At 42.6% G+C, this 25,216-nt stretch overlaps 2 protein-coding genes and 1 long non-coding RNA gene across 7 annotated transcripts in view; 2 read left to right on the top strand and 1 right to left on the bottom strand.

The window, feature by feature from the left end:
* LOC106566913 (UHRF1-binding protein 1) overlaps positions 1–3,976 on the top strand; it is a 62,576-nt gene extending 58,600 nt beyond the window's left edge. The window contains exon 21 of the mRNA XM_014135516.2: positions 21–3,976. Within this exon, the coding sequence (XP_013990991.2) occupies positions 21–137 (117 nt within the window). The 3' untranslated portion in view covers positions 138–3,976. The remainder of the gene's footprint in view (positions 1–20) is intronic.
* Positions 3,977–4,089: 113 nt separating this feature from the next.
* LOC106566915 (uncharacterized) lies at positions 4,090–5,043 on the bottom strand. The gene is made up of 2 exons (XR_001319969.2): positions 4,773–5,043; positions 4,090–4,630 (listed from the first exon to the last, which is right to left on the bottom strand). It is a non-coding gene; the product is annotated as an uncharacterized lncRNA (long non-coding RNA).
* Positions 5,044–8,686: 3,643 nt separating this feature from the next.
* LOC106566912 (ankyrin repeat and SAM domain-containing protein 1A) overlaps positions 8,687–25,216 on the top strand; it is a 113,421-nt gene continuing 96,891 nt past the window's right edge. For 4 of the 5 annotated variants that reach the window (XM_045693153.1, XM_014135506.2, XM_045693154.1 and 1 more), the window contains exon 1: positions 8,687–9,077. In XM_045693153.1, coding sequence (XP_045549109.1) covers positions 8,902–9,077 — 176 coding nt within the window. In that variant the 5' untranslated portion in view covers positions 8,687–8,901. The remainder of the gene's footprint in view (positions 9,078–25,216) is intronic. The other variant, XM_045693155.1, reaches the window with a different exon arrangement.

Below are 25,216 nucleotides of genomic sequence, written 5' to 3'. Positions count from 1 at the left end.
CAACAACCTTTTCCCTTCAGAATACTTTCCTGGAGTCGCAGCTATCGGAAGCTCAGTCGGCCCTCTCTCAAGCCCTCACTGACCGAGAACGTCTCCTCTTGGAAGTCAGGAAGTACGATCCCATGTTTGACCTGTGACCGCTTTACTTCCCCGGCCAGCAGAGGGCAATATACTGGCACTGCATCAATAAGGGAGTAAAGGAACTGAAAGAAATGTCTGGACAAAATTAGCTGTCTGAACCCAGGCATATGACAATTTCTAAAGAACAGTGATGAGTACCTAACAGTAGAATCCACCCTGATGGTTCCAAAGTTCAAGCTCTTGTAATGAATTGCACAAACGAACAGTGTGTCACTTCCAGAGAACACATAGGGGGCCCCTGTAGAAAACAGGAGCCCTACTGTAGTCACTCTTTACACACTGAGGTATATGACGGGTATTGCTGTACATTTAAAGCTATTTACACCTAGTTTGAATTTAAACCACCATAGAGAATAGTTGACTCATTGTTGTGCTGCACCTCACTGGCCATCTATCTTTAGCAAATCTTTTATTTGAAGAACAGATGCCAAAATTAGTCTACTATGCAGTCTTCTATGCAGAGAACTGTCAGTTTAGTAGTGTTAAGAGTCCATTGATGTTGTTTCCTGTACAAATCTTTCACTGTCAGGCATGCCCTGTGAAAACCACTAGAGCTCTAGGAATGTTGGTGTGTGGGTTTACAAACACCCACCAAGCTGCAACTATAAAACTGCTCGCTATTGTAAAGTAGATCCTGTTCATAATTGTACATAACTGTACGTCTGTATAGTTAGTAGCTGGTATTTTAGATGCATTCATGTAACGTTGTTTAGGACGATTGTGTATTAAATAGAAGTGGGAAAGGGAAAGAAAAACACTGACTTAAAGCAGTACTGCATTGTAAACATGGAGCTCCTGTCTGTGGGATCACCAGGCACACCTCCGCATATCTAACCTTTTGAATGGTTGTGTATCCGAGAAGGGGAAAGCTCTCTCCACACTGTTCTCAGATACCAGGTCAAAACATTCCCCAGTCTTATTGAAACGTATATGATTTTTTGTTAAACTACATTTGGTGGTTGAATGTTCAGATGACACATGCTTTCTGATCTTTTGAGGACAGTTAAGACAATGGTTATGGTACATTAACTGGTTTAGTTTGTTACTTGAGAGTTGTACCCTGCACTCAGACAGTTATTAGTTGAACTCCTTTACTCACCCATCTGCATGGAGAAACACCATCTAGGCATATACTAATACCTCACTGACCATCCATAGAATTAGACTTCAATAAGTCCTTCTGCTACCCCTAACTTTTAGATACAGGGGATTGGATTGGGGTATATTCATCTATGGTTAGAAGCCCCTGTTTTGGATCCCAGTATGGATGAAATGTAGTGTTATTATTTTGATATGAACTGTTACAGGCAGTCATGAATATTTACTTTTTGCAGCTATTTTAAATACTTTTTGATAAGACAGTGTTGCTACTAGCCATCTCAACAAACACATTGCACAGCCATCAGATCAAATAATACATAGAGATACTGCATCTTAATTGCGTATATATACACAAAATATGTATAATGCTAATGCTTTTATCTACACTAAAACTGACAGGTGCACTAATGCCAATTTGTTGTATTCTACACATTGGGTACCTTTCTATGACTATGGAACACCTGTGAAGCCTTTGTCCTAATTGGAGTTATATTATTTAATGTGGTTATATAATTAGACATTTTTTTTGTAATTATAGGATATCTAATGTGGAGGTGACAAAATGTATTATTTGTAAAAAAAATTCTGTTGTCTCAGAAGATTGGTACTTGAGAGGAGAGACATTGGGTTAACGTTACTTAGATCAAAGTCACACTCAGCAAAACAAGTGTGATTAGGGAGAAAGTCAAATGGGTCAAGAAGAGACTTGTGTATGTGGTATGGTGCTAACAAGTTAACTAACCCTTGGTTGAGCTTTTAGCATCATTCTCCACTCTCTTCTGAGTGGAACTGCGAGACCTCTGGTGGCCATAATAATATACCACTGTACCAAGCCTCTGGGGTTGTTTCTCTGGTTGCCTTCTGATATTAATGTATGAATGATAGTGTTACATTCTGATTGAGGGAAGTAGCATGAAGCAAAGGAGGAATTCTGTTTTACCCATAGCCTGAGAACAGTTTTAAGCTATTTTTCTTTTTTTAAATGTAAAAGCGCAAATGCCTAAGGTTAAGAAATTAACAATTGTCTAATGTGTCCGTTTTTTCCCTCGTCATGCATGTTTGTATTTGAACATTCCCTCAAGGTCACATTCAGTGTAACAAAGCAGGGATTCCGTTCTCAATAATATCAACAACTCTCAGAAAATACATACTGCTACCCAATTGTTTTTTTGATTGTAGATATTTGCTTTTAGTTTTTTTTTGCATGACCTTGGCTGTAGCTACGTTACCATCCAATTGGCGACAGATTTTCATATGAATATTCTATAATCCGCATTAAAACAATATGCCCATTTTCCCACCAGAGTCGTTTCCATCATATTGATTTGTTGCGGTTAAAGGTTGTGCGCGATGTAGTGCACATAAAAATAACTTTTGCGGTTAAATTTCCATGTACCGAATCAAAAATAAATGTTCAACTCTACTGATGGTTTTGTCACAAAAAATGTTGCGTTATATAGACGGGTTGGTTGTTTAAGCAATAAGGCCGGAGTGGGTGTGGTATATGGCCAATATACCACGGCTAAGTGTTGTTCTTGGGGACTACGCAACCAGAGTGCCTGGATACAGCCCTTAGCCGTGGTATATTGGCCATATACCACAAACCCCAGAGGTGCCTTATTGCTATTAGAAACTGGTTACCAACGTCATTAGAGCAGTACAAATAAATGTTTTGTCATACACGTGGTATACGGTTTGTTATACCACGGCTTTCAGCCAATCGGCATTCAGGGCTCGACCCACCCAGTGTATAATTAAGAACAACACGCGATGCAGGTGAAACAGACAGGGTAGGCTTAGACACTTGACAACATTTTGTCTCAAAATGTATTTATTTTTAAACATAATTACATTTGCACAATAAGCACTTGTCTCTCAAATACATTGTTAGTTATTGGTTAGCTAGTGAATTTTTGCTATATTAGCATAGACATGACATGGTATCAATAATATTATAAACTGGATGGTTCGAGCCCTGAATGATGATTGGCTGAAAGTACCGTATACGAGTTTGACAAAACATTTATTTTTACTGCTCTAATTACGTTGGTAACCATATCGATGCGCACACCTGGTTATTGTAAGTGATGTGGAAGGAAAATGGTCCCTAGTTAGAAAGCTGTTGTCTGACTGACTAAACTCGTCTAAAATCCATGCTCACCCCCTCCTTAGAACAACTCTGTTAGCTCTCTCCATCCGCAGCAGGGTGACCACTCAGCCCCCAGCCAGCTTCCACTTCACAGGGGGGAGCCTGTCAAGTTACATTTCTGCTGCCCCCTTCAACTGTTCTGGGTTACCATGACAACAGCCCTGAGCCAGCCAAATAGTGCCATGCATGAGGGGGTGGGACTGGCATACTCTGTCCCTTTAGTCATTAGAATGACTTTGCAAAAATATAGTATTCTCATTGTTGTGGAAGGAGTGGGTGCGTGCATGTAATAACTGAATGGATTGTTATTTTGCTCTGGATTATTTGCACTTAAGTGTTGTACATTAACTGGAAATTGCACTTGCTTAGTGCGACAGTGAGAGAATCATCCCAGAGAAGATAATGTCCTGATACATTTGTTGAGACCCTCTGACTGTTTTTTGTCAAATTTGTTTAACACTTGCTTAGAATTCCTCACCTAAGATGTTTTAATGTCATTCAATAAGACTCATGTAAACTTGGTTCTGTGAACCAAATTAGTATGTGAGAATTTTTCAAAGTGATAAAATATTGACGCAACCTTTATTTGTGTGCCGTCTATTGTCCTAGTGTAGGTTGGTGACTGATCTTTACACATTTATTGGTCAGAGAGCAGGTTTGAGGTTAGCGTCCTATAACATGCACACACACAAGCTCAATTTACGAGACTTTACCTGTCCTCTAATGAGAAGATACATTTTATTTATTGAAATGTCTTATTGACCCAAATTCTGTATTAAAACACTTTTTTCCATGAGGCACTAGCAGGGACCAATGTTGGATACATCCTTTATGCTTCAGCTCAAATAATAAGTAGATCTAATATTTTCATCAAACCTTGATGCTATTCTATTATTGACAAGTATATCCAATAAATACCCTCAACTAACACAGAGATTGACTTTGGAGTTGGACTATTCCTGACAGCAGTATACTGCATTTGCCTTCATGGCCAGACATTCTCAATGCCAGTGGACATTGGAATAGAGAGAATGAACATGATAAAGTGGTGTGTAAGTTGCCACCATCTAAAAGGTGGAATACATCCCTGCTTGGCTCTGTCCATCTATAATCAGCAAGGCATGAGTGGCTCAGTGGAAGAGAATGTTATTGTGCTTTATATTGGGGATCTGCTCTGTTCTTTAGCCTCCTGACAGCCTTCCTCATGTGCTTGGGCTGCAGGGGAGGCATGTCTCCCCTCTTCTCACACACGTCCAGAGTTGCAGGGCCAAACAGAAGAAAGTTAGTCGTCAAAATGCCTCAAAGTCTTTGTTGGTGGAGATACAAGACAATCAAGAACTCATGTCTGGTCAATATTAACCCAGCGATGTCCTTTACTCACCTTCTTCCACTATTTCTCCAGCAAATACCGGACATAACCACATTTTGAGAGACTGAGGATCCTGTGATGGACTGTATGAACCAGGTAAAGATAAACATATGTTGAAATACAGCATACATGCATCAGTGAATTTTATGATTGAAATTGAATTGATTAAGATGAAATATTACATAAAACTGCCTAAAGGTCTTACCTTCTTTACATTTACATTTAAGTCATTTAGCAGACGCTCTTATCCAGAGCGACTTACAAAATGGTGCATTCACCTTATGATATCCAGTGGAACAACCACTTTACAATAGTACATCTATATCTTTTTGTTGGGGGGGGGGTTAGAAGGGTTACTTTATCCTATCCCAGGTATTCCTTAAAGAGGTGGGGTTTCAGGTGTCTCCGGAAGGTGGTGATTGACTCCGCTGTCCTGGCGTCGTGAGGGAGCTTGTTCCACCATTGGGGTGCCAGAGCAGCGAACAGTTTTGACTGGGCTGAGCGGGAACTGTGCTTCCTCAGAGGTAGGGGGGCCAGCAGGCCAGTGGTGGATGAACGCAGTGCCCTTGTTTGGGTGTAGGGCCTGATCAGAGCCTGAAGGTATGGAGGTGCCGTTCCCTTCACAGCTCCGTAGGCAATCACCATGGTCTTGTAGCGGATGCGAGCTTCAACTGGAAGCCAGTGGAGAGAGCGGAGGAGCGGGGTGACGTGAGAGAACTTGGGAAGGTTGAACACCAGACGGGCTGCAGCGTTCTGGATGAGTTGTAGGGGTTTAATGGCACAGGCAGGGAGCCCAGCCAACAGCGAGTTGCAGTAATCCAGACGGGAGATGACAAGTGCCTGGATTAGGACCTGCGCCGCTTCCTGTGTGAGGCAGGGTCGTACTCTGCGAATGTTGTAGAGCATGAACCTACAGGATCGGATCACCGCCTTGATGTTAGTGGAGAACGACAGGGTGTTGTCCAGGATCACGCCAAGGTTCTTAGCACTCTGGGAGGAGGACACAAGGGAGTTGTCAACCGTGATGGCGAGATCATGGAACGGGCAGTCCTTCCCCGGGAGGAAGAGCAGCTCCGTCTTGCCGAGGTTCAGCTTGAGCTGGTGATCCGTCATCCACACTGATATGTCTGACAGACATGCAGAGATGCGATTCGCCGCCTGGTTATCAGAAGGGGGAAAGGAGAAGATTAATTGTGTGTCGTCTGCATAGCAATGATAGGAGAGACCATGTGAGGATATGACAGAGCCAAGTGACTTGGTGTATAGCGAGAATAGGAGAGGGCCTAGAACAGAGCCCTGGGGGACACCAGTGGTGAGAGCGCATGGTGCGGAGACAGATTCTCGCCACGCCACCTGGTAGGAGCGACCTGTCAGGTAGGACGCAATCCAAGCGTGGGCCGCGCCGGAGATGCCCAACTCGGAGAGGGTGGAGAGGAGGATCTGATGGTTCACAGTATCAAAGGCAGCAGATAGGTCTAGAAGGATGAGAGCAGAGGAGAGAGAGTTAGCTTTAGCAGTGCGGAGAGCCTCCGTGACACAGAGAAGAGCAGTCTCAGTTGAATGCCCAGTCTTGAAACCTGACTGATTAGGATCAAGAAGGTCATTCTGAGAGAGATAGCAGGAGAGCTGGCCAAGGACGGCACGTTCAAGAGTTTGAGAGAAAAGAAAGAAGGGATACTGGTCTGTAGTTGTTGACATCGGAGGGATCGAGTGTAGGTTTTTTCAGAAGGGGTGCAACTCTCGCTCTCTTGAAGACGGAAGGGACGTAGCCAGCGGTCAAGGATGAGTTGATGAGCGAGGTGAGGAAGGGGAGAAGGTCTCCGGAAATGGTCTGGAGAAGAGAGGAGGGGATAGGGTCAAGTGGGCAGGTTGTTGGGCGGCCGGCCGTCACAAGACGCGAGATTTCATCTGGAGAGAGAGGGGCGAAAGAGGTCAAAGCACAGGATAGGGCAGTGTGAGCAGGACCAGCGGTGTCGTTTGACTTAGCAAACGAGGATCGGATATCGTCAACCTTCTTTTCAAAATGGTTGACGAAGTCATCCGCAGAGAGGGAGGGGGGAGGAGGAGGATTCAGGAGGGAGGAGAAGGTAGCAAAGAGCTTCCTAGGGTTAGAGGCAGATGCTTGGAATTTAGAGTGGTAGAAAGTGGCTTTAGCAGCAGAGACAGAAGAGGAGAATGTAGAGAGGAGTGAGTGAAAGCAGCTTTTATAGCTTTATAGCAGCTTTAGGGAAGGCAGACGTCTGTACATCTCATAGCAGTTAAAGCTGCTCCTCAGAAAAGGAGGAGACAAACCCTGGACAACACAAGGGGAAAATGTTAATGTACGAATTCTTGCAACAAATATTTGTCTTTATGCAGTTACCACAAACACTTGGTTAATATAATGTACAGTATCTGAATCTAATTGCATCTTCTGTATCTCATCCTCATCAACCTTTTGGCACCTCTCCGTTTTCTTCTCAGGCTCCACTTTCAGCATTTTGGAAGAAGGGTGACCTGCGACTCCCTCATCATCTCCAGCCACAGAGTCCTTCAGCAGGTCATGCAAAGTAAACAGGATTGTAGGGAAGATGTAACAAATAGTTAACTATATCTTGAATGCGGCTAGTGAGCTCTGTTGGGAGGTTGTTGTTGTAGGGTTCCTGTACTTTTGGGGCCAATTTTTTCTATATCATGACACTCTTTATAAGTTATAGTTATTCCAACAACACACTTACCTGTTTGTTGACTGATTGTGAGGATGGATTTTCAGTGTCTGCATCCGAGGTCACGAGTGTCTTCGGTTTTAGGGCTTTCTCCAGCAGCCAATGATTTCTCAGAGTTGGGAAAAGGATTTATCAGAGCCGGGTCTGCCATAGCTCATTTGAAATCTTACCACACCAATCGAATTTATAATTCTGCAACAGTCAATGTGGCAATGGTCGACTCCAGAAACAAACTAGCTAGCTGCTAGCAAAAAAATTACTTCACAGCTAACGTTAGCTACGCTCACTTACTAGCCTCATGGAACTCGGTATATCTCGTTTATTGACCGTTAGCTGCTTTAGTAAAATACTAGCTAAAGCAGTAAAGAAAAATGTTTAGAAGCAACATCAATTTTTTTTTTGGAAAATTCGCGGCCGGAAGCTGCTGCTGAAATCCACTTCCTTTTCCCGGGTTGTCACTAGTTACCAATGCCACAAAGTCATAAACCCCGCCCATTTCTAAAATGTATTTTTTTAAACCTAACCTTAATCACATTGCTAACCTTACGCCTAACCCTAACCTTAAATAAAAACCAAAAAGCACATTTTTATTTTCATGAATTTATACGATATAGCCAATTTGGACATTGTGCTTGTGGTAACTAGTGACAACTCCTTTACAACTTTATTGTTCTTTATTGAGAGAATAATGAAAACAATTTGCGATTTTTTGTTTTGTTTATAGTTATGTCTTTTCTCTGTCAGTTGAGTAAAGATACACACACTCAGTTATATTTTGTCCAGTGCTTTAGTTGAGTATTTCCATTCAACTAGTCTTAATGCTTTGCTTGTCAATGGGAAATAAAATACTATGCTATTTTTTCAGATGATGCTCTGGCTAAATGTCATTTGGTAATCGAAGTTTTAAATTATATCAATAGCCTCAATTATTAACTGGAAAATACATTGAACTTTCTGGCACCCACATATATTTTGTGTTTTATGATCCTACAGTTTTCTTTTAAGGAGAGAGAAAGGATGTCAACATAGCTGATTATTGCATGTACAATCATGTGTACATGCACAGTGTACTTACTGTGCACTTACTGTATTTAGTACAAAGATTTATTTTGTGCATATTGGTAATAGAATAATCACCAACTAATTCACCAAAATGAGAAATTATGAAAAAAATGACTGATCGACGTCAGATAGGGGCAGTTTCGAGGAAGTGACGCGCGCATGAGACTGGGTGAAGGAAGTTTGCTCTGTGGTACTGAACGAAACTTTTCCCCGGAGCTACAGTGGAAGATCAGAACAGTCCTGGAGAATTGTGTTGCTGGGAGAGTGATCCAGTCGTGCAGGGAACCATTGTTTTCCTCAGTACGCCTGTGAGATTGGTAGAGGACCGCAAAGGATTTTTTTCTCCCGTTTTCTAACCCCCTACTCTATCCGAGATGGGGAAGGAGCAGGAACTCCTAGAGGCGGCGCGCACTGGAAATCTTGCCGCTGTGGAAAAGCTTCTTTCTGGGAAACGACAATCGACTGGAAGTGGCGGTGGATCATCGGGGACTAGTGGAAGCAGCAATATCAGTGGTCACAATGCGTCTCACCCGCTTTCCAGCCTTCTCAGGTAGGGGAGATCAGTGGATGAATGGGAGGCAGAGCGCGAGGTGTTCCAACCAGGAACGTCGGTGCATGAGCGCGTTGTAAACGGCAGAGCCACGTTCAGTAAACAACCCCCCGGATCAATCAATGTATTGTATTTCGTTTGCAATAACAGCAGCAGCTATTAATTTGTTAATTTGCATCCATGCAGTGGACCCTTGCTTCGCCATGTTTAATAACATGTTCACGTAGCCATGCACGCGCAATGAAGTGCCTCTTTGTTAGATGATCGTCAGTGAAAAATAAATGTAATGCAACATACAACTCGTTACATATTCAAGATGTAGTAGATTGCAACCTATAGTCCTCATTTGTTTGTGTGGGCAGCTAAACTACTCACATGCTTTTTGGTTAGACATTTTGGAACGTTGAGAAAAATACGAACGGCCAAGCATTTTATTGTCACAGGTGCAGTGAAATGTGTTGTTTTATACAGGGTCAGACAGAGTATTACGGAATTAGGGTTAAGTACCTTGCTCAAGGGCACATCGACAGATTTGTCGTATTGTCGGCTCTGTATTCAATTCTGGGACATTTCGGTTACTGGCCCGACTCTCTAACCAATAGGATGTTTGACGCCAGACCCCTTCATTTTCGTACGCCACGGTGAAATTTACATTTACATTTAAGTAATTTAGCAGACGCTCTTATCCAGAGCGACTTACAAATTGGTGCATTCACCTTATGATATCCAGTGGAACAACCACTTTACAATAGTGCATCTAAATCTTTGGGGGGGGGGGGGTTAGAAGGATTCGTTTACACAAACCAAGAAAAACGCAATAAAACAGGATCTGTGAGTGAAATGGGTCATGATTCTTCCCCCTACATTTTGTTGTACCATGCCCTCCCGAAACTTGTCTCTACTAGCAAGTGGAAGGAATTGAGTTTGTCGGTGGACTGGGCAGTTCCATGCTCTTTTTTTAACTTTTTATTTGTATTTATTTTTACTTCAGAGTCCCATCTTGCTCAAGGTTATTAAATAAATAACACATTTTGTGCTTTTGGGATTAGATAGATGGAGTGCACTTGGAATGCCCACTGAGAGTAGTGAGAAATAATGTCAGAGACTAATTTTGGTGACACTTTTGCTCTACAGCCCTTTCAGGTAAAGGTTGCATGAGAAATGGGACGAAGGGAATACACAATAACCTAGGCTATTAGTAATTGCCCTGGGACCAGTGGTGCCCTTTGTGTACTCAGTAACATAACTCAAGGTGCATTTTAAAGAGGCCATGGTTGTTATGTTATAGTGCATACTTGGTAAACAAGAGAAGGGCAGTGTGCTGTTGGGGTGGTGGAAGCACCTCCTGCACCTTGTCTGAAACTAGGCTACACATAACGACCAACCCTACAGAAAAAACATGGAAAAAGATTGGGGAGAACATATTTCTCTTGAGGTCTATGCCACAATACACATGCCAACGAGAGAGGTTTTTCATTATTTCCTGTTTTAAACGCTGGGACTAGATAAACCACTTGCAATTAGAATGCTGGCCACACACAGGTGCATAGCAGCCTTGTCAATCAACCTCCTAAAAGCCTCATCGAGGTGCCTACATCCCATGGCTGAGACAAGTGTTTGCTAAAAGCCCCTAGGTGATGTGTCACTGTGCTACTCATGCCAGGCTGTACACTACACTGAATGTACTCTAGCTAATTACATTAAACCCTCTTAATCGGAAATCCAATTCAGGGATGTCATGATGCATTCAAGGCTGCCTCCATCCCTGCCTGTCTGTTACAGATCTGTGGGTGGACAGGGAATGAAGAGCCATTGTATCAAATTGTATTTATCACATGCGCCGAATACAACTGGTGTAGACTTTACAGTAAAATGCTTGCTTACGAACCTTTTCCAACGATGCAGAATAAAAAAATAGAAATAAATAAAAGTAAATAACGAGGAATAAAATACACAAGAATGAAGCTATATATAGGGAGTACCAGTACCAGATCAATGTGAAGAGGTACGAGGTATTTGAGGCAGATATGTACATGAAGGCAGGGTAAAATAAAGAACAGAGTAGTAGCAGCAAATTATGAGTGTAAAAGAGTGAGTTTGTGGTGTCGGTATGCGTGTGTGTTATGTGTGTGCGTATGCAGTGTATGTGAACGTGTGAGGGAGTGACACTTTAGTGTGTGTGTGTGTGTGTGTGTATATATATATATATATATATATATGTATGTCTAGTGCGTGTGCTTAGGGTCAGTGCAGATTGTTTGGGTACCATTAATTGACTATTTAGCAGTCTGGCAATTTAGGGCTCTTATGGCTTGTGGGTAGAAGCTGTCTGGGAGCCTGTTGGTCCGAGAGCTGATGCTCCAGTACTGTTTGCCGGACGGTAGTAGAGTGAACAGTCTGTGGCTTGGAGTCTTTGGCAATTTTTCAGGCCTTCCTCTGACACCACCTGATTATAGAGCTCCTGGATGGCAGGGTGCTCAGCCCTAGTGATCTACTGGGCTGTCCACACCACCTCTGTATTACTTTGCAGTCAAGGGCAGTATAATTGCCATACCAAGTGGTGATTCAACCAGTCAAGATGCTCTCGATGGTGCAGCTGTAGAAGTTTTTAAGGATCTGAAGGCCCATGCCAAGTCTTTTCAGCCTCCTGTGAGGGTAGAGGTGCTGCCGTGCCCTTTTCAAGACTGTGCAGGTGTGTGTGGACCCTGTTAAGTCCTTAGTGATGTGGACGCCAAGGAACTTGAAGCTCCCTGGTCTAACTCACCTAATCAATGGCTGGCAACCATCCTCTTAGAAAATGTTTGTCTAGCACTTGTTGGAAATAAATAAACCGATGGTATAGACTGTGAATATCTCCAGCCTAGTAATATCCACTTTTCTGAAGACCTGTGAGTGCTTTAGTTTTTCAAATATACTGTTACACGGAACCCAATCCTGCTGCGCATGTGCCATCGTGCATACATTTATTTTGTCCCCCCACACCAAACGCGATCACGACACGCAGGTTAAAATATCAAAACTCTGAACCAATTACATTAATTTGGGGACAGGTCGAAAAGCATTAAACATGTGTGGCAATTTAGCTAGCTAGCTTGCACATGCTAGCTAATTTGTCCTATTTAGCTAGCTTGCTGTTGCTAGCTAATTTGACCTGGGATATAAACATTGGAGTTGTTATTTTACCTGAAATGCACAAGGTCCTCTACTCCGACAATTAATCCACACATAAAACGGTCAACCGAATCATTTTTAGTCATCTCTCCTCCTTCCAGGCTTTTTCATCTTTGAATTTATATGGTGATTGGCATCTAAACTTTCATAGTATTACCACGACGACCGGCAAAACAGTTCGTCTTTCAATCATCCACGTGGGTATAACCAATGAGGAGATGGCACATGGGTACCTGCTTCTATAAACCAATGAGGAGATGGGAGAGGCAGGACTTGCAGCGCGTCTGCGTCAGAAATAGGAATGACTTCTATTTTAGCCCTTGGCAACGCAGACGCTCGTTGGCGCAATAATTGAATAACATGGATTTCAACATTTATTTTGCTACGCTCGCGCACGCAACGTGTCCGGTCTGGTCAGCGTGTTAGCATTGCCTCTGTGTATATATGAGCTATACGGAAGTATGGACATGTAGCCTATGCTTACTCCCAAGTGGCCCAGGGGGAGATTTTCTATTGTTTGTGACATTTGATTTAGCGCATGTAATGAAAATGACAATACGTTTAGGGCACGTGTCAAACACTTTCCATGGAGGGCCAAGTGTCTGCGGGTTTTATGCTCCTCCCTTGTACTTGATTGATGAATTAAGGTCACTAATTAGTAAGGAAATCCCCTTACCTGGTTGTCTAGGTCTTAATTGATGACCAAAAATCCGCAGACACTCGGCCCTCTGTCAAATGAGTTTGACCCCCCTGGTTTAGGAGCATCTGTGACATTACCATACTGATTCAGACATTGGTTCAATAGAGTTCTTTCACTAAAGACGGTTGGACTGTGTTGTGTGCAGCTTGCTCGGATTATTTTCATGGTGGAAAATAACTGATCTTTAGGCCTAGGCCCACATCTGTGCATGTTCAACTTTCATGTTGAACTACTTCACCTGCAAAATTTGGTTGTTGTTACAACTGATGTAGAAATTTGACATGGTGCAATATTATTTCCAGGTTGTTGTTGTTACACTGACGTCTGTTAATAGCACAGATACAGCATAGGTTGTTGCCCTTTGCACAATGCATGCTACTGTCAGCATTGGTGATGGTGTGTTGTGTTTGTGCTGAATTTTTGCCATTCTTCCTATGGAATGGAGTACATGTTGAGACTTGTGGTGTTTTCGAAGCCAGGCAGGAGCACAGCTTTGCTCTGCAGAATGTCTGCTCTTCCTGAACACCTGAATGGAAGATGCAATTGAACAGACACTGAGCCCTTCATGTTCAGAAGCCCCACATGTGCTTTGTGTTACTCTGAATCAGAAAGAGAAATGGATGGAATGACACTGGATAGCATTCCCCACAGCTATCCTAGTGAGAGACAGGGAGCCCAAGGCGTCAACATTACCTGCTCAGCATCAATACTAACCTTTCAGACTGAACAGCAGCAGACTGACGCCTGATAAGGCTTTCTTGTTTACAAGGGTTGGGTTCAATGACATGCCACTGCCAGTCAATGCCAGAACATGTGGTATTCAGTTGACAAGTTGAGTATCAATTCACTTCCTGAATTGACTTCCATTTATATAGAATTTACCTCTGTTATTTTTGTTTGCTTATATGGCCTTTTGACCGCCACTGTGCAAACCTCTCTACAATAGCCTAGGCCCTATCACATGTTCTATGTGTCAATGGATGTGTTTTAATCCAGTGGCTCAAGATCAACAAAGAAGTAGAAGTGGTGAAGCACTATGTCATACATCAACTTCAAGCTATGCCTTTACAAATAGTGTACTGTACACTTACTGCAACGTACTGCCCGCATCTCACTCTGGCCCCATGATCCGTCTCCATCCTGGAGGTCCACAGGAAGAGCTCCTCTCTGGCACTTCCTGTCCCAGGTTGTCCAAACAACCCCAGCTGCTGGTACTGGGCTGGAGGCCGGGGTAAACGGAGTCCATGGCAGGCCAGAGAGAGAGAGAGAGCCTGGCCTGCCCATTGTGGGGAAATTAACAGAGGAATGCGTGGAGCAGCACTGACTGAACTGACACTCAGAGTTTAGCCAGATGAAGGGTTGTGTGTTGTCTCCTAAATTCACAGCCAGCTCCTTTGTCCCATTGACACAGCACAGAGAAGATCGCTTTTCATATTTATCAGGCCCCAAGGAACAGTTTGGGCTTTTTCTAGACTAAGTGTCCAAATGGAAAAAGAGAGCTTTTACAAAATACCTTTTTAAATGCATTCCCATTTCTCCAAATTGACTATTTTAATAGTACTGTAGGTCCTCAGTCAGTCAAGAAAGCTGAATAGACTTTGGCTATTTTGTAGCTAGATACTGTGGCAGTCAGGATTAGGTTGTTCAAGTAGGCCAACTGAAATGTAAGCTTGCATTTAGCTTCTGTCACAATTTGTGAAATGTCATTGTGGGGAAGTGGTCAAGGGACAGGACTTGTTGCCAGAGGAGGTTTTAGGAAGTTTGAATTAAGTTCTTGCCCTGAGTGACCCAGAGTGTAGGTTACATACACACAGAGGCCCCTAAGTTCTGCAGGTTTGTTGGTCTTGTTTTGCTAAAATATGCATAAAAAAACACATTTGAAGAAATATGTAGCCTAGACAGAGTTTACAGAGTACAGACGGATCCACAGAGGAAGGTACTGGGAGGAAAGATGTGTGTGCCAGCCAGGCTCAGCTCTTCTGCTCAAATCCGAGTGGTGATTATAATAAGCTCCACGCTGCAATTGTGCAACAATGGTCACAGAAAGTGAATTGTGCTTCTACTCAAATCTTCTTGCATGTAGGTTTTCTGGTCGGTCCCTGCGTAGTTGGACCACCCTTGTGAAAATGTAACTTGCTAGCTACCAGCTCGTAACTTGCTAGCTACCAGCTCGAGACCAAATAGCCAATGCCTTGTCAGTACATTCTTTTTTTTGCTTAGTCCAGGGGTTTTCAAACTTTTCTTGCCCAGGGACACCCGCCCAGGCAAACCGGCAACCCAGGGACCCCCTCATGTTAGCCAAAAAAGAAATGTCTTATCAGGTGAATAATAATGGCAAGTAGAAGTAATGCATTTTTAAATGAATAGATTTGATAGAAAGTTTCATTATTTTAACTTCCCCACAGTTCTTTGGAAGAGGAAGTGTAAACTAACATACCTTTCTAGCTAATCGGCTATCTTGGCCATGGAGAGAATTTTGCTGTTGTAATGCATGTTTTCTGCAAATCAACAAATGTTTCCACTGAGCTGAGAGGACATTTTGGCAGATTTGAATCAAATTTCCAGTAATTCTACATAGTTTGCAATGGAACTGAGAGCCAATCTAGCAGTTTTAAAGCTAACTTCCTGAAATTCTATGTGTTTTGCCATGACTAATGCTGTGTTGCTCTGCTCAAACATTATAACATCAATAGGGATGTGCCTTGGATCCGTAAAAAAAAAAAAAATCCAATTCTCTGAGTCTCTAGCTTTTGTTTTATTGTTAGATCTCAAAGATGGTATTATTAAAACATATATAAAACAATTATCTATATAATATATAACACTTAAACAACAAATCCTAGATTTGAATGAAAGAAATAATCTTATTAAATACTTTTTTCTTTACATAGTTGAATGTGCTGACAACAAAATCACACAAATAATCAATGGAAATCCAATTTATCAACCCATGGAGGTCTGGATTTGGAGTCACACTCAAAATTAAAGTGGAAAACCACACTACAGGCTGATCCAACTTTGATGTAATGTCCTTAAAACAAGTCAAAATGAGGCTCAGTAGTGTGTGTGGCCTCCACGTGCCTGTATGACCTCCCTACAACGCCTGGGCATGCTCCTGATGAGGTGGCGGATGGTCTCCTGAGGGATCTCCTCCCAGACCTGGACTAAAGCATCCGCCAACTCCTGGACAGTCTGTGGTGCAACGTGGCGTTGGTGGATGGAGCGAGACATGATGTCCCAGATGTGCTCAACTGGATTCAGGTCTGGGGAACGGGCGGGCCAGTCCATAGCATCAATGCCTTCCTCTTGCAGGAACTGCTGACACACTCCAGCCACATGAGGTCTAGCATTGTCTTGCATTAGGAGGAACCCAGGGCCAATCGCACCAGCATATGGTCTCACAAGGGGTCTGAGGATCTCATCTCGGTACCTAATGGCAGTCAGGCTACCTCTGGCGAGCACATGGAGGGCTGTGCGGCCCCCCAAAGAAATGCCACCCCACACCATGACTGACCCACCGCCAAACCGGTCATGCTGGAGGATGTTGCAGGCAGTAGAACGTTCTCCACAGCGTGTCCAGACTCTGTCACGTCTGTCACGTACTCCGAGTGAACCTGCATTCATCTGTGAAGAGCACCGTGCGCCAGTGGCGAATTTGCCAATCTTGGTGTTCTCTGGCAAATGCCAAACGTCCTGCACGGTGTTGGGCTGTAAACACAACCCCCACCTGTGGACGTCGGGCCCTCATACCACCCTCATGGAGTCTGTTTCTGACCATTTGAGCAGACACATGCACATTTGTGGCCTGCTGGAGGTCATTTTGCAGGGCTCTGGCAGTGCTTCTGCTGCTCCTCCTTGCAGAAAGGCGGAGGTAGCGGTCCTGCTGCTGGGTTGTTGCCCTCCTACGGCCTCCTCCACATCTCCTGATGTACTGGCCTGTCTCCTGGTAGCGCCTCCGTGCTCTGGACACTACGCTGACAGACACAGCAAACCTTCTTGCCAGAGTTCGCATTGATGTGCCATCCTGGATGAGCTGCACTACCTGAGCCACTTGTGTGGGTTGTAGACTCCGTCTCATGCTACCACTATAGTGAAAGCACCGCCAGCATTCAAAAGTGACCAAAACATCAGCCAGGAACCATAGGAACTGAGAAGTGGTCTGTGGTCCCCACCTGCAGAACCCCTCCTTTATTGGGGGTGTCTTGCTAATTGCCTATAATTTCCACCTGTTGTCTATTCCATTTGCACAACAGCATGTGAAATGTATTGTCAATCAGTGTTGCTTCCTAAGTGGACAGTTTGATTTCACAGAAGTGTGATTGACTTGGAGTTACATTGTGTTGTTTAAGTGTTCCCTTTATTTTTTTGAGCAGTGTATATATATATAGTTCAATATATTTTCTGTGTGCTTTCTATCTGGTTTTGGTCATTTAAGTTGACACTGAAACTGTTTTTCCATCCCGAAAATGAACATTTAGACGCCCGGCCCGCCAAAGAATTTTCTATAAAGAAAAATAACCTGTAATTTGCTCCAAAGACTGTAATTTCCACCATATTAAAGGGATGGTTTGATATTTTGGCAATGAAGCCATTTATCTACTTCCCCAGAGGTGGATGAACAGGAACAGCTAGCATGCTAACTGTTCCTGTAGACTTCGAGTAATTGTGCTAACTCTATTTAGCATTGGCTTTTGAACCTACCTCCAACTTCCTTCATACTGGATGCAGAGACATAATACCATTTTTATGTTGTAGCTTGCGATATTCATTAAAAAATATTTTTCAAACTAAAAATCCCTTATATATATAACATTTTTTCCCTGTTTGTTTATTAACAACAGAAGTGGTTGCAATGGAACGATGCACATATTTAATGAAACAAAGCCATTTGGTTTCTCTGTTATGCGTGCATGTTCTGTCCTTCGTTTAGCATGACTGGTTTGTCCACTTTGTGCAATTGAATGTTCATATCTGTCCGTGGCAGGGAAACAGAGCAAAGGGTGTCGTGATAAGTAATCACTCAGTCATTTCAGCCACTCAACAGACCATGGTGTCTCCACAGACCATAGAGCTCTCTGCAGGAATCACTTACGCATTCCTAGAATCTGTCTGTGGTTTAATGTTAACAGCGATGTGACACTACCCACCCAGGCATGTGGTGAACCAGGAAGAGAATGATAATTAACTGGTAGTTCAGTAGAATGCCTGGAACCCAGGTAGTGTCTCCAGTAGCTAAGAGCTAAGTTAGAAGTTTGGTAAACAGCATGCAGTGAGTGTCACGTTCAGGGGATGGAAGGGTGATCTCTGAACTTCTTTCTGGTTCCATCCAGGAGAGAGAAGTGGTAGCTGTGAAATCTAACACCCATGTGTTGGCATTCCTAAAGTATTTGAATTTGGGATGACAGTCTGAATGTGAGGCCATGTAAGATTTACATCAACATGTTTGTCTTGTCAGAGAAAGCTGTAGGCTAATAGACGTAGGTGGCGGGCCTCCTTTACCCATGATGAATTCCACAGATGTGGGGGTGAAGACAGAGCGAATCTTCTGTGAAGAGGCCTCTCTTGGCCCTGCCATGTGACAGTGGCAGATTATCATTGCTGTAAGCTTGAGGTATCATGAGGTAAGACAATTATGTGGATGTATTGAAGCAACATCTCAAGACATCAGTCAGGAAGATAAAGCTTTGTCTTCCAAATGGACAATGACCCAAATCATAATTCCAAAGTTGTGGCAAAATGGCTTAAGGGCAACAAATTTAAGGTATTGGAGTGGCCATCACAAAGTCTCAATCCCATAGAAAATTTGTGGGCAGAACTGAAAAAGTGTGTGCGAGCAAGGAGGCCTAGAAACCTGACTCAGTTACACCAGCTCTGTCAGGAGGAATGGGCCAAAATTCACCCAACTTATTGTGGGAAGATTGTGGAAGGCTACCTGAAACGTTTGACCCAAGTTAAACAATGAAAGGCAATTCTACCAAATACTAATTGAGTGTATGTAAACTTCTCACCCACTGGGAATGTGATGAAAGAAATAAAAGCTGAAATAAATCATTCTCTCTACTATTATTCTAACATTTCGCATTCTTAAAATAAAGTGGTGATCCTAAGACAGGGAATTTTTACTAGGATTAAATATCAGGAATTGTGAAAAACTGAGTTTATAAATGTATTTGGCTAAGGTGTATGTAAACTTCCGACTTCAACTGTAGGTTGTTTTACTGCATAACTTTGATTGTGCTCACAGTTCATCTTTTAAAAAAACCAAAGAATAGGACCGTATGTAAGAAACAGGCTAGCTTAAGTCCTTGCCTTAAAATGATCATCATTGTGGACTGGGGGCCTAAACAGAATAGAACCCTCCCCCAATTGGGTTATCAAATTAGATTTTGCGATTTGGGTGGGTAGTTTCCAGAAAGACAATTACACAAAATGTTTAAGTCTCAACTGTTCCAATGTTATTTTCTCTGCCCAAAATGAGAAGGCAGAAATGGAAGCTAATCTTGACAGGAAAACTACAGTGCATTAGTTCCAGATAAGAACCTGGATCCTGACAGAAACCAGTGTTATTTATAGGTTCCCACTGCGGTTACTGTGTTAAAACAAACAGAAAAGGGACCCGCCTCTCGACTGCGAGTCTGGTATTTCACTAGAGAAACAGACACCTCTAATGAACTCTCCACTACAATGTGTTTGTTTGAATAACCCTTCTTCCACCCCTCACAGTGAATAACCTAAGTGGCACTGGAGGACAAAATGTGTGTCCTCCTAATATGAGAGACAGAGTTGTGTGTGGCATGATGTATGCATTAGGATTTGAAAAAGTCTGCTTATAACTAGTTCCAGAGACATACAGTAACACTTTCATCCAGGCATGTTTCTGAGCCCAGGCAACAAGGGAGCTCCTGCCCCAGAAGTTATGGTCTCCCTGGCCTGGTGTCTCTCCCTCTGTCTCCTTCTCCCTCCCTGCTGCTGTCAGCGGTCTCCTGCCCACCTGCTGGGACACCAGCCAACCCCCAGACTTCAAACATGTTTTACTTGAAGTCAGGAGCGAGAAATAATTGTCCTCAATAAAATGCACGCAGGCCACCAATTTAAGCCCTAGCTCGTTTTAACTTCTGCTTTGCTGACATTTTCTTGCTTTTCCAAGCTGTCTTATTTATTTTGTTTGAGGAAGTCTGTTTATATTATGAAATGTCAGTGCTAAAAATGGTTGGTCTTGAACAAACCAAGCTAATCTGTATTCTCCAGAGTCTATTTGCACTTCCCACTATCATATTGATGGATACACTGTTATTAGAGCAGGTTTCTTCGGTGTATTCTGGATGACAGTATGTTGACTGGTGGAAGACTTATTTTTTATTTGCCACTTCCTGATCTGTTGGGAAATCATGTCCTCTTTCAATTAAATTCAAGGGCTTTATTGGCATGGGAAACATATGTTAACATTGCCAAAGGAAGTGAAGTAGATAATAAAAAAAGGGAAATAAACAATACAAATTAACAGTAAACATTACACTCACAGAAGTTCCAAAAGAAAAGACATTGCAAATGTCATATGTCTATGTACAGTGTTGTAACGATGTACAAATAGTTAAAGTAAAAAAAGGGAAAATAAATTAACATAAATATGGGTTGTATTTGCAATGGTGTTTGTTCTTCACAGGTTGACCTTTTCTTGTGGCAACAGGTCACAAATCTTGCTGTTGTGATGGCACACTAGTATTTCACCCAGTAGATATGGGAGTTTATCAAAATTGGGTTTGTTTTCAAATTCTTTGTGGATCTGAGGGAAATATGTGTCTTTAATATGGTCATACATTTGGCAGGAGGTTAGGAAGTGCAGCTCAGTTTCTACCTCTCTCTCTACACCTCTTTCTCTCTCCCCACACCTCTGTGCATACAACATACATCTTATGTGGTGTCTGTGGCCAACATCTAGCAGAGCAGGGAGGAAATGCAGAGATGCACGAGGAGAAACTTTGGGTCCTTGGCATCACTGGGAATTGCTGCTGCCTGGTTCGTCGGGGTGGATTGCAGCTGAAACGAAACAGCAGCTTGCTATTTCAAATAAAATGCATGCCGGTAGAGGATATAGCAGGGGTCTCCAACAGGTTGATCGCCGCCCACCTATCAGTAGCTCATCAAACAATTCTGAAAACACATGCAATTTTCACGTTCTACCGCAAACTATCATAAACAAGTATCAGACACCGCAAGCTCCCAGCTACTATATAATCAACTCAACATTGCAGTTAACACAGGAGTGGGATATTTTTTTTAACCTTTATTTAACTAGGCAAGTCAGTTAAGAACAAATTCTTATTTTCAATGACGGTCTAGCAGCAGTGGGTTAACTGCCTTGTTCAGGGGTAGAATGACAGATTTTTACCTTGTCAGCTCAGGGATTCGATCTTGCAACCTTTTGGTTACTAGTCCAACGCTTTAACCACTAGGCTACCTGCGACCCTGATGTCAAAGTAGGTTTACTGTATATAACTTACTGCATATCATTTGTATCGATTATTTTTTGTTGTTGTTGTTGCTTTGCCATGAAATGAGCAGCAGCAGTACAGAACCATCGCTAGACCGGCACATTAGATGCCACATTCATCACTCGCTAGATGCACAACTAAAGGGAAATTACACTCAAAAACCAATTTGTTCTACACTATAAAAAAGATAATGTCTTTTGATGTGATTTAAGCTTTGATATGGACTCAGAACATCCAATTGAGTTGTTTCTCTATGAACAATTGTAATTTTGAGAGTGAAAAACAAAAAATCTAAAACCAGGAAAAATAAAACTGAGAACATAATGTGGGAAAATATAAAACAGTATTGGGGGGGGAATCAGATTTTATAGGGCCCCTTTAGAGTTGTTTCTTAACCATTATTTGAGCAGGTACAGTGCATTCGGAAACTATTCAGACCCCACATTTTGTTACGTTACAGCCTTATTCTTAAATGAATTGTTTTCCTTGTCAATCTACACACAATACCTCATAATGACAAAGTGAAAACAGGTTTTTAAAAATGTAAGCACATTTATAAAAGAAAATTAAATATTTACATAGTATTCAGAGTATTCAGACCCTCTATGAGACTCAAAATTGAACTCAGGTGCATGCTGTTTCCATTGATCATCCTTGAGATGTTTCTACAACTTGATTGGACTCCACCTGTGGTAAATTCAATTGATTGAACATGATTTGGAAAGGCACACACCTGTCTATATAAGGTCCCACAGTTGACCGTTCATGTCAGAGCAAAAACCAAGCCATGAGGTTGAAGGAATTGTCTGTAGAGCTCCGAGACATGATTGTGTCTAGGGACGGATGCTGGGACGGGTACCAAAACAAATCTGAAGCATTGAAGGTGTTTTTCAGTGGCATTGATTGGGAGACTAATCAGGATCGAGGGAAAGATGAACGGAGCAAGGTACAGAGAGATTATTGATGAAAATCTGCTACAGAGCACTCAGGACCTCCGACTGGGGTGAAGGTTCACCTTCCAACAGGACAACGACCCTAAGCACACAGCCAAGACAACACAGGAGTGGCTTTGGGACAAGTCTCTGAATGTCCTTGAGTGGCCCAGCCAGAGCCCGGACTTGAACCCGATCTAACATCTCTGGAGAGACCTGAAAATACCTCGGCAGTGACGTTCCCCAGCCAGCCTGACGGAGCTTGAGAGGATCTGCAGAGAAGAATGGGAGAAACTCCCCAAATACAGGTGTGCCAAGCTTGTAGCGTCATACCCAAGAAGACTCGAGGCTGTAATCCCTGCCAAAGGTGCTTCAACAAAGTACTGAGTAAAGGGTCTGAATGCTTATGTAAATGTTTTTGTTAACATTTTTGCAAACTTAAAAAAAAAAAACTGTTTTTGCTTTGTCATTATTGGGTATTGTGTTTTAGATTTGATGAGGAAAAACAAATGTAATACATTTTAGAATAAGGCTGTGACGTAACACACTGGAAAAAGTCAAGTGGTCTGAACTTCCCAAATGCACTGTAAATTGACGGAAAGCATAATGCACTACTTTCTATTTTACACTAAAGACTCGGGGAAGGGTTGCAGGGGAGAAAAGTCGAATGTGCCTTTTTTGAAAGCTAGAGAGAAATGAATAGCTAGCAACACTTTATTAGTAGCACGCATTCTAGAAAAGGTTGGATACCCCTGGGATATAGCATGGAGGGTGAGATTGGCAGGGCTGTGTAGTTACTGCCATGGCTTCTGTTGGGAAATCAGTGTGGGTAAACGCCAGCCTGTATGAGGGACATGCTGAAATAATTATTTTCTCACACCATCTGATCCTCCTCATCTTTCAAATTCTGTATCTTTGTTTTCCATCTCTTTGGCACCAGTGTGTGTCTTCTTTTGGCCCATTAACATGCTCTGCTGTCAGAGCGGCGTGTGGCGTAAGCAGTTTATCCTCACCTCCTGCTGCATCACAGATGCTGTGTGAAACAGACGCTCACTGAGAGCTGTTCACGTGCCATGAAGACTCAATCATGCTACACAACCATACACACAGGCTGAAATGGTAAAAATATTCTGAATTAACAACTAGCTAAAGCTGTCAACTAACTATGATTGCTAATGAGCTAAACCTGACAGGCTGCCTCTGTCCATAACTATTGTATGCAGGGATTTTGCTTCTACTCCCTATCGACTGTAAGGTGTTGGTTACCATTTCTAGGCCATCGGTCTCTCTTGTCAAAATATATATTTTTTCTTTAAAAAAAAATCTAATTGTGAGAGATTTTAGGACTGCTTGTTAAGTCAGAGCTTTGTAAGCTCTTACTCTGGACGTTTTTTTTTCTGTATGCAATATTGTGGTAAAGAAATGTGCTTTCCAGGATAAATTGTATGTTCCCTCTATAAGGACCAATGACCACCAATATGTGAAGTTCATAGGAGCATGTCAAATGAAAGCTAATAGTCTCTATATTTTTGAGAAATTAAGTCATATTTAAAATGTTCAACCATTTTTGCTCCTACAAATTTGGAATAAGCAAACACTTTTTTTTTTGTCACACAGATGGAATAAATGTCTTTTAGAAAACATCTACCAGAGAAGGTATTAAGGTATTACAAATACAGTGAGGGGAAAAAAGTATTTTATCCCCTGCTGATTTTGTACGTTTGCCCACTGACAAAGAAATGATCAGTCTATAATTTTAATGGTAGGTTTATTTGAACAGTGAGAGACAGAATAACAACACAAAAATCCAGAAAAACGCATGTCAAAAATGTTATAAATTGATTTGTATTTTAATGAGGGAAATAAGTATTTAACCCCCTCTCAATCAGAAAGATTTCTGGCTCCCAGGTGTCTTTTATACAGGTAACGAGCTGAGATTAGGAGCACACTCTTAAAGGGAGCACACTCTTAAAGGGACACCTGTCCACAGAAGCAATCAATCAGATTCCAAACTCTCCACCATGGCCAAGACCAAAGAGCTCTCCAAGGATATCAGGGACAAGATTGTAGACCTACACAAGGCTGGAATGGGCTACAAAACCATCGCCAAGCAGCTTGGTGAGAAGGTGACAACAGTTGGTGCGATTATTCGCAAATGGAAGAAACACAAAAGAACTGTCAATCTCCCTCGGCCTGGGGCTCCATGCAAGATCTCACCTTGTGGAGTTGCAATGATCATGAGAACGGTGAGGAATCAGCCCAGAACTACACGGGAGGATCTTGTCAATGATCTCAAGGCAGCTGGGACCATAGTCACCAAGAAAACAATTGGTAACACACTACGCCGTGAAGGACTGAAATCCTGCAGCGCCCGCAAGCTCCCCCTGCTCAAGAAAGCACATATACATGCCTGTCTGAAGTTTGCCAATGAACATCTGAATGATTCAGAGGACAATTGGTTTAAAGTGTTGTGGTCAGATGAGATCAAAATGGAGCTCTTTTGCATCAACTCAACTCACCATGTTTGGAGGAGGAGGAATGCTGCCTATGACCCCAAGAACATCATCCCCACCGTCAGACATGGAGGTGGAAACATTATGCTTTGGGGGTGTTTTTCTGCTAAGGGGACAGGACAACTTCACCGCATCAAGGGACGATGGACGGGGTCATGTACTGTCAAATCTCTGGTGAGAACCTCCTTCCCTCAGCCAGGGCATTGAAAATGGGTCATGGATGGGTATTCCAGCATGACAATGACCCAAAACACATGGCCAAGGCAACAAAGGAGTGGCTCAAGAAGAAGCACATTAAGGTCCTGGAGTGGCCTAGCCAGTCTCCAGACCT

This window comes from Salmo salar, chromosome ssa13, assembly GCF_905237065.1.
Source record: "Salmo salar chromosome ssa13, Ssal_v3.1, whole genome shotgun sequence".
Lineage (NCBI taxonomy): Eukaryota > Metazoa > Chordata > Actinopteri > Salmoniformes > Salmonidae > Salmo > Salmo salar.
Note: the sequence above shows the minus strand (reverse complement) of the source record. Positions and strands in the feature narration are given on the sequence as shown.